This window comes from Sinohyriopsis cumingii, chromosome 1 (genome assembly GCF_028554795.1).
Source record: "Sinohyriopsis cumingii isolate HCF-2022 chromosome 1, ASM2855479v2, whole genome shotgun sequence".
NCBI lineage: Eukaryota > Metazoa > Mollusca > Bivalvia > Unionida > Unionidae > Sinohyriopsis > Sinohyriopsis cumingii.
Window position 1 is genome coordinate 56,062,798 of NC_142961.1, and position 14,909 is coordinate 56,077,706.

The following is a 14,909-nucleotide window of genomic DNA, read 5'->3' on the forward strand; positions in this document are numbered from 1 at the left end:
TCCTTTTGTTACAGATGCTATACTGTATTGAATGTATCAGAATGAAACACTGACTGGTTACACCCTGTATCCATTGGTCATCTCTATTGGAACAAAGTTGGAACTTGTCCAGTGTGTGAAAGGAAAAACAACTAGCAGGATTAAGACCTTCACAAGTTGTAAATTTTGTGTTGTGGAAATTGTTGTCCACTAAGATCTCAATCTACGTTAGCCCTACTCGTCAGAGATCAGAAGAGTTTATGGGGTGGTCTGTCATCAACCCGTCCATTAACACAATATTTTTATAACTACTCCTCCTAAACTACATGGAGGATTGCAATGAAACTTTACAAACACATTCATCCCATGGTCTAGTTGGTGCTAAATAAAAATTAAGCTGCTTAGACATTCAATATGGCTACCACACCAGCCATCTTTAAAAACTTGTCATCACTATTCTTTCGGAATGATGGCCATATTAACGTGGGTTTTTCATGAAACGACTAATTACAATGCCTAGCTTGTCCCTAAATGAAAATGGTGCCAATCTGGTGTCCAGTTTGGTCAGCACAGCAGTGATGTTGAAAGTCGTGTAATTGCTGCTCCTCCTCAATGAAAAGTGTTATTAACATGGGGTTTTCACTAGAAGACTTCTTATACTATCTTGTTGGCCCTAAATTGAAATGATGCTGATCAGACCATGATGCTCATCTTGAAGATCTTGTTTGGCTACTTCTCAAAAATGAAAGTCATTTTGAAATGGGTTTTTAATGAGATCTTCATACAGTCTAGTCGGTTCAAAATAAAAATGGTGCCACTAGCACATCCTTTATGGCTGCCACAATGCCCAATTAGAGAATCCTCTTGTGCCAGTCCTCCTGAGTGGATGGTCATATCAACATGGGGGTTTTACTAAAAGACTTCATATGATGTCTAGTTGATTGTAAATAAATTTAGTGCCAATGAAATTTCTGGTATGACCAACATAGTGGCAGTCTTGAAGATCTTGTTATCACTAATACCCCTAAATTTCTGGTTATATCAGCATGGGGTTTTCAGTGAAAGACGTTTTACGATGTCTGGTTGATCGTACATAAATTGGTGTCAATATAATCTCCAAAATGGCCACCACAATGGCCATTTGGGAAATCTTAAAATCTTATTATTGCTTCTTTTCTTAGCTGGTCATATTGATATTGTGCTTTCACCAGCCGACTTACGATGTCTAATTAGTCCAAAATTGAAATGGTGTAATTCTGATATTTGAGTTTGGCCACCAGGGCAGTCATCTTAAAATTCTTGCTATTTGTTACTCCTCAAAACAAAGTATTATCAGCATGGGGTTTTCACCAAAAGACTTCTTTTAATGTTTTGTTGGTCCTAAATTAAAATGGTGTTAAAATGACCAAGGTGCTCATCTTGAAAATCTTGTTATGGCTGCTGCTCTGAAATGGAAAGTCATTTTGACATGGCTTTGATTAGAAGATCTCATATGGTGCCTGGTTTGTTCAAAATAAAAATGATGGAAACTGACTAATAATATGGACACCTTGGTGGCTATCTTGGAAATATTGTTATCTCTACTCCTCCCAAATCGATGCTTCTAATTCGGATGGTCCTAAATGAAAATGGTACCATTCATACATCCTTATGGCAGCCATGACAGCTGCCTTGAAAATCGTACTGTCATTACTCCTGTGGATGGGTCCTCATATTGACATGTGATTGTCACCAACACAATTTATGATGGTATACACTTGGTTCTAAATGAAAATGGTGCCAATCTGACATTGAGCATGTCCACCACAGCAGTTGATTTGACAATCTTGTTATCACTGAAGAATATTAGAGTTTCAACACTCAGCATTTAAAATGAAGAAATGGTCTTGTCTTGAAATCCTGGAAATTCTTTTCACCCAGTAGAGTGCCAGTCCCTTCGAGGGACTCTTGTTTTAGATATTTCTATCACTTATAAAACTGATTTTTTTTCTTTCTGTGCAAATGTTGCAGCTAAGATTGCTATAACTTTCATAAAGTAGAATATAAGTAATAGCTCAATGCTACTGAACACTGCATGTGCACAGTACAGCCAATTTTCCCCACATTTAATGAGTGTCAGTTAGGTAACATCACGTATTAGCTACTTGCATTGCATAGATATATACATTGGAGCTAAATGACTCCATGCTTTATGTTAGTAACTTTAAAAACATGTATCAGCATTGAAAGGTCATGAACTCTGAAGTCAGTTGACATTTGCATCACCTTACCTACTAACCTTTTTTGGACAAGGAATGTATTGTGTAACAATCTTTAAAGTTTGCATTTAATGGTGGTGTCAATTTGATCTAATCTATGCATTTCTGGAGCAAGGTTAGGTGCTTTGCAGATGAGAGACATTTAAAAAATAGCCCGGGTGTAGTATAAGCAATACCACAGCTTCAACCATTCAGAGTTCTTGATTTCTCTTTTACCGATAATAAATACCTATTTTTGTAAATTTTAAAGTTTTGCCACAATACACATTTTAAGATCTTTTCCTCAAATGCTGCAGTACAATGATCTGGAGATGGAAGGTATTGTGAGATTTATATAATTTTTCTCCTTTAAACAAATCATATTTTTTTATGCTGTTGTGTGAATTGTGAAATGTAATGTGTTGTGGTTTCAACTTTTTTTGGTGTAATTTAATAGTGATTATATCATTGTAAATGATCTGATACAATCTTCAGGTCCTGTGTAATTAGTTTTGGAACTAAAATGCTTCCAAACCATGATGTTTCAGCATTTTTGCTTGAAAATTCAAAGTATTTTGTACAAAACAATTTGTACATTATTAATAAATGACAGCTTCTTACCATATTTTTAGTTATATTTTGGCTGTTTTTGGATAATTGGATATTTGATCATTTGCATCATTTTTGAAAGATGGAAATTCTAGAATTGTATGTAGTTGGTATGCTTTGAATGTGCTTAGTATAAAATATAATAATTTTATGTGTAGCTTTATATTAGAATGTGTGATCTCATGTGTGTAATTTTATATATAGGGCGTTGTTTGTTTATTAAAGCAAGACTTGACTGCAGCTATTCAGAATTCTTCACATACAGTGAAAATAACTTTCAACCTGATAATTGGTTAACTCCCAACATTCTAAATGCTATGTAAACATATGATTATTTCAAATCCATTGGTCAACCAACACATTTCAAAGCATGCAGAAATAAACTAACAAAAATGATGAATGGGGCAAAGAACATTTATCAATCTGCTTTAGAAAATATTTACATTAAGAATTCTCTGTAGAAAGGTTTAAAAAAACTAGGTGCAGATAATATTTCACAAGGTCATATAGAATCTAACAACTTAGCTAGGAATGCCAGATCATTGATGGGGATGTTGAAATAGCAAGTACATTCAATGAATTTTTTTGTCAGTATAGCTTCAAAAATTTAGAAACCAATTTTAAACACCAATCGTTTTGAATTAAGAACTTTCTCTTGAGAGAAAATTCCATTGGACACAGGTATTTGAGTTTCTACAATACTAAATGAAGAAGCTCTGAAACAATTGTCACAATGAAATACATATTATGGCACCATGTCTGCTGTTGGCTATCTGATAGAATACCTTACATTGACCTGTACGAAATTTTCCACATGGACTGGATATGTAATCCATACGTATTTGTACAGAAATATCCATATGGAAATTTTTATTCTATAGCTGAACCACTCTTATGGATTTCACTATATCCATATGGGAATGTTATGGATACCTTATGTACTTCTTAAGGGTAATCCCATGGAATATTCAGATTAGTCCATGAGATATGTAGATTGTCCGTATGGAATAAAATTAAAATTCCATATGGAATTTGGCAATAATCCATATGGAATTTGGAAATATACCACATGTAATTAGTAAATGGTCGATATGGAATTTGGAAATAGTTCATATGGAATTTGGCAATAATCCATATGGAATTTGTGAATAATCGATGTGGAATTAGGCAATTGGCAATAATCCATATGGAATTTGTGAATAATCCATGTGGAATTAGGCTATGGTCCATATGGAATTAGGCAATAGTCCATATGGAATTTGGAAATATACCATATGGAATTTGGAAATGGTCCATCCCATACTAAATTTTACAGGTGGATTTCAGACAGGTTTTTTAAGCACTTTCTGCCTAAGCCATAAAAAATCTTCTTCAGATTTCTAAAACTGCCTAATGATTCTTAGACATTATTGGAAATCAATGATAAATATTCACAATAATTTTTAAAATGGATCATACATTTTATTTTGACAGACATTATCAAAAAAATTTAGGTTTTTCTTGTCCTCATTTTCTGTCTTGCATACAAAACCTGATCCATGATGACATCACTTAAGTCTTTTTCATTTCACTGAAAGTTTGGTGAGATCAAACTATAATTTCACTGAAATATTTGCGAGGTTTTGCCCAAAACTTTCACTTAAAGAGTTGGCAAGATCTCTAACATTTCATTTAAAGTTTTGTGAGAGTTTACTAAAACTTTTGTGATATTTCACTAAAATTTTGATCATTATATAGTATTTTACTGAAGTTTCAGTAGTTTTTCAGACATTTCAAAAGGTTTCAAATAAATAATGGATATGAATTAAACAGGACTGTATTAACCATGAAAAAATTATACAGATGTTGTAACTATATGACATCCAAGGCAAGAGATATGGGAGTTAATAAGAATAATAATAATAATAATAATAATAATAATAAATAAGACTTTATTTAGAGAAGGTAACTCAGTTAGTTACAGAACAAATCTACCTTGAGACCTTCTGTCTGTTATGTACAATATATACAGGTATGTACAACATGATGTGAAGAATCTGGCTTGACACTAAATAAGTGATTTTAAAAATCAAAGTATCAAGCCTGGAACATATGCACAGGCATCTGTGAAAAAAATAAACATATATAAAATGTTATCCTGCATTGAAAAATTCAACTGTGAAAATGATGCAAAATTACAGAAAAGCATCCATTTGGGACATTGATTATGAAAAGAAGAAATGCTAGGAGCCTGCCTTATGTCACTGTTGTACTGCAGACTTGAGTTTTTATTAATGTACAAACTATGATGCTGCTGTGATCTCTTGAATTAGTCCTTGTTTGATAAGCAGCCATGACAAATGTTTATCATGATATAATTACTTTATTTTACACTGAATTCTAGCACACCTAGAATATTTTGATAATATATACAATAATGCCACTCAGGATATTAAAGGATGATTTTACTTGTGAGCCAAGAAAACTCCGCAAATATATGACTGTCTTTGATAGACATGGATATCTTGCAACTATTCCCACCAGTGATCTATATGTTGTCCCTCCTTAAATTCTGGAAGTTAATCAGTTTGGAGTTATATAACTTTGAAATCATCCTGGTTCAATTCCTCGTCATATTTAGCATGTTAGCCTGCTACTGTAAGCTCTTTATGGCACAAAAAAGCAAAATGCTAGTCCTGGTGTTCAGTTTTCATACAGATTGACCAATTACAATCCCATAGATTTTGTATTTAAGCTATTCTCATTGCCTCACATTTTTCAGATGGTAATTCAAACTTGCATCTCCCTCGAAAATTCGAATTGCCATGTTTAGCAAACATGCTCATAATTCCCATCAGTTTCTGTTACACGATGATTCATTGGGCAAGTACAAAATTTTGATTAATCAGAAAGCTCTTTACAGCGATCATCTGTTAAATAATAAACGGAACAAATACTTTTTAGAAAGCTTGTTGCGGAATGAGACCAGATAGAGCATTATTTAAAAAAAGTTTCATAGACAATATTTAAAAAAGGGTCCATCTCGAGGAAAATCCAATTCAGATCAGGAGAAAAAAGGAAATTCTGTTTTAAAATGGAAAACAAGAAAACTTGTTTGAGGGCAGTTAAATCAATTGAAGTTAAACAAAAATGCAACAATAAAAACAACAAAAATTTGAAAAAGAAATGTAACAAGGAAAGATGTGGAAAGAAGTTATTGTGCCCAAAATGAACAAAAAAAGTACAGCTATCAGAAACAGGAAATATAAATGTTGCTGAAAATCATTCAAATTGTAAAAGAAACAAAAAATAAATTTTATTATATCTTATTGATATTTTTTATTGAAATGTTAGTGATATTACAATCACATAATATCACTATAATTTTAGAATTTTTGACAAACTCTCAGTGAAATTTCAATCACAAATTCTCACTGATATTTTCAGAAATGTTAATTGGCAGAGTCAGTGATATTTCAATCACAAAATTTCACTGATATTTTCTGAAATTTTGATAAAATCTCCTAAAATACCATACTTTTAGCGAAACAAAATGACATTTGAGTGAATGTCAAAACAATTTCACTGTGATTTTGCTGAAATTTCACTGATATTTTCACTAGGGTATGATTTTTGTAGAGCACATTTTAATAGGAAGCCAAAAATATTAAATTTTCAGAGTAAACATCAAATGAAGCCCAAAATCTACCATGCACCAAATTTTCTCTTAGTCCAAAGATTCATCTATGCTTGTACTACCAGATATTAATATTCTGATCATGTTTACATTTTCTCTACTTTTTGGGTCATGTCTTTGTCTGTTTTTAAACATCTGTGGAAATAAATTAAAGAAAACTGAAATGCATGTGTTTTCTTCAGATTTATGAGTATGTATTCATCCTTCCACATCAGCTACACTGACAAATACATGTACTTTAACTCCCACCAGTATTTCTATTTTAATCAGATAGTTTAGGTTATTAATTCTTCAAAGAGTATTTTCCATGATGCTAGAATACATGAGCCTGCTTTCCATATGGAAAAAGTGCTTATGGATTAAAGTTGCAACTTTATTCCATATGGAATTTTCACTTGCTGTGAAGTACTTATGGAATTGATATGGAATAAATTGTCTGATTCCATAAGTTTTTCAGTCCATATCTCTTCCATACAGATTCCGTAAGTATTCCATACAGAATCCATGAGAAATTTCTGTACGGGGAAGCATCCAAGACATGGAAATAAGTTACCCTCATTCATAAATTAGGTAGTAAAGAAGATGTTATCAACTGCATACCCATCTCACTGCTCCAGTGGCCCAAGTGGTTAGAGTGTCTTCCTCTAATACGCAAGGTAACAGGTTAAAACCCCAACTCAGTCATACCAAAGACTTATAAAAATGGTACAAAAAGTTGCCTCACTTGGTGCTCAACGTTAAGAGGTTGGTGTTAGGACTGGTCAGCTTGGTGTCACACTGCAGACATCATAGTGATATGACTAAAATTGTTAAAGCTACATTAAAAATCTCCAAAACACAAAAAATCATGCATTCCCATATCTATCTTACCAATTCTGTCCCAACTTCTTAAAAAGCATGTTCATGACAATCCTGTGGTGTACTTGCCACAAAACCATCCAGAGTTCAAAGAAAGCCAGTTCTGTGAGACAGCCTTGGTAGATGTGCTACTGCCTAAGATCAAGGAAAATGAGTTTGATCCATTCTAGTTGATTGTAGAAAAATTTATGACCATGCTGATAATTATATTCTTACCAACAAATTCAGCATTTATCAATGTGACCATTCCATGATTGATTAATTGCTTTACATCCTCTCTGAAAATAATGTGTCAAAATAAATGATAATTTTTTCCAAAGAAGAACCGTTTGCATCCTTGATTCCCTCCTCCTCTGTGTCATGAATGATCTACCACTGGAACTAGGCAACTGTATTTTATCTACCAACCTATATGCAGATGACACCGCTCGGTCTGGTTCAAACAGCTTAAACCAGACCTACAGGTGTCTCTTCAGACTGCCTTACTTGTGTGTAGATTAGAGATACTAGGGTAAAGAAAATAACATGGAAGTAGACAGTCAAGATTAAAGTATTAATGAATACTACTAAGCAAAAATGGCAGAATTGGAAAATGACAATTTGTATCTTAAATAGAATGAAATTTGTCTACAAAAGGTTACCCAAGACAAATTCTTTGGGGTGATGGTTGACAACAATTTGTAATGGAATCAATATATTTAAGTCATATGATACAGAGTCCATTCACATCTATGGTTATTTAGCAAGATACGACCATGATCTATCAAACAAATATAGATTATGTATAAAAGCAAAATACAATGACAACTAGACCATTGTAATGTTTAGGGAAACACTTCTGACAAGAATATTGACAAATTTTATTCCACTTGCAAGCAGAGCTTGCAGATTCCTTGATAATGCTGAAAACATCCAAAATGTAATGATATTAAAATGTTAACAGTCAGTGAATTAATAATTTTCACCAGGACTAAACTTTTATACAAAGTTTTAATACATATTTCTCAAAAACAAATCATAAACATAAGCCAAGCCAAATTTATATCGTGACAATTTTTTGTTTGGCAGCAGAAAATTCCTTTCATAATACAAACAATTGTCAGATTTCTCCATAATATTTGTGCAAGAGGTATTTTTTATACAAGTGGAAATCTTGCCAAGATATTTTTTCGTGATTTAAGAAATTGTCATACAGGTTATTAGCCAAATAAGAGTCATTCTGAGGTTACAAATACTTTTATAAAATTAATGATTTCAATTATTGTATACATACTCTGATTACATTTACAAATTGATTTTTATTTGCTACACAATTTTGGCTTATAAACATTCAATATGTCGGTGTGTATAGCTGTTATCTCATTAATTGTCTACTGTAGGATGGTGCTTGCTACTACGTATAACATTCTCTCACTATAAGGCCCTTCATTATAACATAGTTCCTGTTATAAGATGAGTGTGTGTGTGTATGTTTATATACACACACACACACACACGTATTATGTGACCTCAGATCCATAAGGTGCTTAAAGGTTAAATCAGTTATTAGGCGTGTTCATCTGCTGCTTTTAACATGAAACTACTCATTGTATTAAGCCTTATAACTTTTGGACTTTTGGGTGTTTCACTGATAAAATTAAAATTGAGTGAAATTAGATATTACAGAAATAATTGGGTATTTTTCGGTTTTAAATTATTTGTAAAGTAAACAATAAAACTGCTATATTATTCACACAACCTTCCATTGTTTGTACCACTCTTTAGATTTTGAATACAAAAGGCATTAAAGATATAAAAAAATGACAAAACTTAATTGTTTCTTTCATCAGTTTATTACTTCTAACCTGATTATTGACAGGGGGCCCAAGCACTTTCAATTTGTTGGCATTTCAAATCAAACGGGAGTTTCTTTACTAACACGGTCATCGTATTTGCATGGGCCATGTTTTCAATCAACAAATGTGATGTAGTTCATTGTTTTTGATAATCTCAATAATTCCATAACATTTGGAGCTACATCTCTTTGAACACATGTACACAAGAATTCCTCTTTTTTATTTGTTTAATTTGCTTTAGAAATATTAAACCAGACATTGCAAATATTGGTGCGGATGACAGTTTTTACTGAATGGACTGTTCTAGAAACCAGAAAAGGAGAGTTAGCAGCCTGTCTTCTTCTTTACTTGAAACACCAATAAGTTGATGGTGGTAGGGACTCCCAGGCAACAATCAGGTTAGAAATTATGGCACCGAGACAATTTAGCCCAAGACAATTCGGCCCATCTTGGACCAACTGAAAAGACAATTCAGCCCAACTTAACAATACCGGTATGACATTAGTTTGAACAAATGGATACTCTGTATGGGATATATATATATATATATATATATATATATATATATATATATATATATATAAGTTAACTAGGACAATAAATATTTTTGGACCATTTTTATATAATTTGCATGTTGCCATATATTTCAAAATTCTAGTATGTAAAATAATGATCTTTTTTGTCTTTTGGAATATAATGCGTGTAATATATGAAATAAAGGGAGGTTACCTTCTCCTTTATAGCATTTTTTTTATTCATCTCACACACACACACAGAGTACAAGTCATTTGCTTTAAACAATGTGGCATGTATGGGGCTTATACATTATGTATAACATACTTGTGTTAAGCACAAAAAGACAATATCAGATTTGATATATTTATTTTCAAGTGAACAAGTAGACAGGCACCAGTTTATTATTTTATATCAAATGATTATCCGAAATGAATGGAAGCAAAAAAATATTAAAAAACAATGTATTAATTCCAGTCTTTTACACCCACTCATTCTCTCTTTATTTTTTTGATGTAATTACTGACCTAATCAATCAAAAGTCATCATCATTTCATTTTCAGAGTCTGTATCCCTAAAGTTCATATATATTTAGTGGTAAATATTATCATCAAATGGTGCAATACTTTGGCTTTGAAGAAGTTTTTTTATATATTTATACGTTTATTTCCCCTATTTTCTTAATTTTATAATCATTTATTTAAATTTATATTAAATTGTTAGGAACATAAAGTTCATCAATTATGAATATCAAAAAATGCATTATAACAATTTTTTAATTAGTAGTATCTAGTCCATATCCATCACTTGACCAAGTGTTTCTTTTAAAGTACAAGAGTTTGGCAATATGGCAGTTGCTTGAAGCTAGTGACCCACCCTTTACTATCCCAAACACTTACTACCCCTGCCCTCACTTGACGTCATTCATAGCGATCAGTTATAATCTTCTCCTACAAGCTTTTATGTACCATACTTTGGTAAACATCTCTTTCATATTAAATCATGATGATTATTATTTCATTATCAAGACAGGGAAGAAACACAGAAATAAAATATATAAATAAATGCATGCATGAGAGAGAGAGAGAATAAAGCAAATGTAATCAGAATCACAGCAAAAACAACAACAAACAGAGCAATAATAATGATATTCCAAATATTGATTTTGATGTATCTCTGTATTACTGTCATTTCATGTATAAATCTTGGGTAGGTCCTGGCCTCAAAATCGATTTATAACTCTATGAATTTCTGATAGCACAGGTTAGTTTATTCTTTTTTTCATATTTTATATTTTTAATTTTTTGTACATTGCAAATGGTGATAACACAACCAGTTATTAATCAAGTATAAATACTTCATTGAAATTACAAGTTCTTGTAGGATTAAGTATTGTCAGTCCCAGCTAGTACTTCGATAGATGACTGACTGACAATATCGGGTTCTGTAGACATGTGTTGTTCATTCTCTTTATAACCATTGCAATATGAGTTTCCTATAAATAAATAAATTGTATTGGTTTGATATTTTTCCTTTTTTTCTCACTCTCTTCGATACCTCTGGTATTAAATAAAAGAGAAAAAGAAACCAAGACCAGAATATCATAAAAGCTAAGACATATCTGATATGCACTTTTCTGGTTCTGGGTTCAATCCTTGATATTGTCATGTACATTCATAGGTACCACCATTTTTTGCTCAGATTTTCTAAATGTGCTCCAGCTTTTTGTACCCTCAGGACTGCATAGGGCTTTGCCATAAAAATTCTGACAAGTTTCCTGTAATATTTGTGACAGAATCCCTATTTAATAACTTTGACTTTATTCAAATGGGTTAGATTTAGGTCATCATACCATTTCATTGAAGCAACAGCTTATTTTTTTAGATGGGTGAAGTACAACTGTTTATGATTTTTGTCATGTTTATAAGTTATAAATGAAGTTTTTGCCTGCCTGACTTTGTCCATGGAGTCTTTGCCTACCAGATTTTTGTCAAGATATTCACTAGAATTTGAGTTCAAGGCCTAACCTTGTTTAGCAGCTTAGTCGGTTCTAAAAGCTAACTTGTTGAGAAATTGGTGGAATTTCAAAAGGAAATTTGCATTTTCCAAAGCAACCTATTATGTCATAGATGAAGTGGATATTTATATATAAAGATGATTGGTAAATAAAATTATTCATTTTTCTGTCCACGATCAGTCACTGGGAATATATTAAGCTTCCATTTTTGTTGTTGAAATCAGAAATAATTTGAGATTTATTATTTATTCAAATCATTTATTGGAATTACTGAAGTGCTGATTGAGTTTCAGATTAACACATTACTTTGGACTTGTGTGAATTCAGTCAAAGACATTTTGGATTACAGTGTTGATATATCAGGACACTCAGACTACTGGAGCCCAAATAACTGCGCGATCAAACTGTTCCATATATAGCTTGGTCACAAAGTATATTAACAGGTCTAACGGGAACATGCACCTTATGTTTTGTTAACAGCGCAGCAAGAGATCCAAGAAATTCTTTACTTGGATAGACTTCTAATAATTGTGGCCATAATAATGGTCTGTGTTGATAAATATGTTCAAGTGCATCAACAACACTTGTTGAATCTTTAGATGTTAATAGCTTGGCTTCTTTATAGCTATTTTCAACATATATGAGGGTTAACGCGTACTTATAGGTGTAAAATCGGCCCTATCGATCACATACATGATTGTGTGGAAGAAATAAGAGATCAACTTGATGAACTTTATTAGGTATTTGAACATGAAACCAACAACTTGAAACTTTTCTTGGTAGTGGTACATACATTTGCCACAATGCTTGTTTGGCTCACCATTCTCGAGCAGCCCCATGGGTTTGCCGCACTTGCTAATTTTCATCAGTAGTTTCACTTTTCCATTAACTGCAGGGACTGCACTATGTTTTGGATAAAATCTGATCAGATCAGAAACTATGTATCAATATATTTTACCTTCACTGAGTGAACATTTAGTCAATGCAACAACCAAATGTACTTTATACACCAGAGAAAGCAACATTGGCCTTCACACCTCATTTGATGAGCTATTTAGCGATTCATTCTCCAAGTCTTGGATTGATCATATTTAAAGTCATCGATGGGATCCACGTAGGCACATTGCAGTACACGTTTGATGTTTTATAAGAAAGGTCATGTCGGTGACATGCATTTACATTTTGTTAGCAGCGCAGCAACAGATTAAAGAAATACTTTAACAGGATCAATTTGCTATTGTCGTGGCCATATCAATGGTCAATCGCGGCCATATTCATGGTCCGCATGCATAAATAATTTTAAGCGCAACAGCGACACTTGCTGAATCTTTAGATGTCAATGGCTCAGCTTCTTTGTATCTGTTGGCAACATAACATAGACAATCACGTACACGATCATGTGGAGTAAATTAAATATCAGTCTGATGAACCTCATTAGGACATCAAACCAGCCACGTGAAATCTTTCCTGGTAATGGTTTGTAAATTTGCCACAAAGCTTGTTTATCCAACAATTCTTGAGTAGCCCCGTAGTGACGTTTGCCGCGTTTGCTAATTTTCAATAACCACGACGATTGTTATATATTTTGGATAAAGTCTGCACAATAAAATGTTGTTTTTTTTTTTGTCAGTATATTTTGCCTCATTGTCTCCGATGAGTCGATTTATTGGATCCCAGAAACAATCGTGGATTTTTTGCCGCCTTTGATGATTAATCTAGCGATTCATTCACCTTCTTTAGGATTAATTGCATTTAAGTCATGAATAAGATCTATACCCGCACGTTGACGTACACTGATATCATTTGATGCTTTATAAACAAAATAATTTCGGTAACATGCAGAATGAACACGAATAATGATTGCTTCACCAGGCTTTGGTTGGTTGTTAGAATCAAGTCGTATGTCAATTCATGTATCAAGTCGACAGTAACTTTATCCGGGAATGTACATTTAACCAGGGTATTTGCACCATGGTGTTCTCTGCTAATTTCGTTAATGTAGCGGCGACATAACTGTCATTTCAATCGAAATATGGGCACCTTGTTGATCTCCGCGGTGAAGCATTGACAATAGAACTGTACAGTATATTTAAATATAACAGTCGTACGTGTACGTATAGTACCGGTGCGTATTGTTAACGCGAGAAAACCCGCTTACATGACATATAACGGAACTGGTCTTGGTGATGTTGTTCATGGATTGTTTGCATGACAACTACTGTCAACAGAAACAATACCAACCACGGTTGGTAAAATTATTAATAAAGCCGCTCAACAATGAATAGCTGATTCCGCTACTGCAAATATGGTAATGGGGAGCGGGTACAAAAGGATTCAGACAAAATCATTTAAGAGTTTATTGTTGCTTTCTTCTGAGTTTATCGTGGTATAAACTGTCAGTTGCCGAATCACACAGCAAATAACGCCCGAAGGGTGTTATGAAAGCTGTGCGTGTCGGCAACTGACAGTTTCTACCACGATAAACTCAGGAAAAACAATATTAAACTCTTATAAGTGCAATTCTTTATAATTTTATTTATTTTATATTTTTATTTTGTTTTTTTTTAAAGATAGTTCCTTTCAGTTTTAGATCTTTGTTTTAGCGTATGAATTATAGTTGAGCGCGTCTGATACGTAGTTATTTATAAAACTGGCGATTCTCCATCTGCACCGTAATAGCTTCATCAACATCAAACAAAATATTCTACCATTGGTAGGCGATCAAATGTTTTGAACATTTCACAGGATGGTCTTAATCTTTTATCTAAGCTGGCGTATGAGATCTGAGTAAAGTGCAATATTCAAAGCAAAGGATGTGTTGTTTTGTTTGACATAGGAATGACTCATGGATTTGATGCTCTCATGAGTTCATTGTGACTTGGCCGAATCGGTATTGCCCAGACCCGTGAGTAACCATTTTTCGTTTCTTTAAATATGTGTTCGTGTTTGTTAACAGCTTAGGTTACCTATTAGGACTACTTACAAATGAAGTTAAGACTATCGGTAAATGGTTATAGTGATGGGGGTCCAATAGTTTAAAAGTGCAAGACATCGATGCTGACAGTTACTTTGGGAGAATAGCGGGATTTTTCCCACTCACGCCACATCGTAATTATCAAGGTCTGCGTCTTATATAGTAGGACTGTGAATCCAATTGTTATAAAGTTAGTCTTTGGTCCCTCCTC

The 14,909-nt window shown here is 33.1% G+C and overlaps 1 protein-coding gene across 5 annotated transcripts in view; it reads left to right on the top strand.

Moving 5' to 3' along the window:
• The window catches only part of LOC149806907 (uncharacterized), a 70,436-nt gene extending 63,771 nt beyond the window's left edge, over positions 1 to 6,665 (top strand). For 4 of the 5 annotated variants that reach the window (XM_089959529.1, XM_089959520.1, XM_089959540.1 and 1 more), the window contains one exon: positions 15 to 6,665. In XM_089959529.1, the coding sequence (XP_089815655.1) occupies positions 15 to 31 (17 nt within the window). In that variant the 3' untranslated portion in view covers positions 32 to 6,665. The remainder of the gene's footprint in view (positions 1 to 14) is intronic. The other variant, XR_016421303.1, reaches the window with a different exon arrangement.
• Positions 6,666 to 14,909: the final 8,244 nt, after the last annotated feature.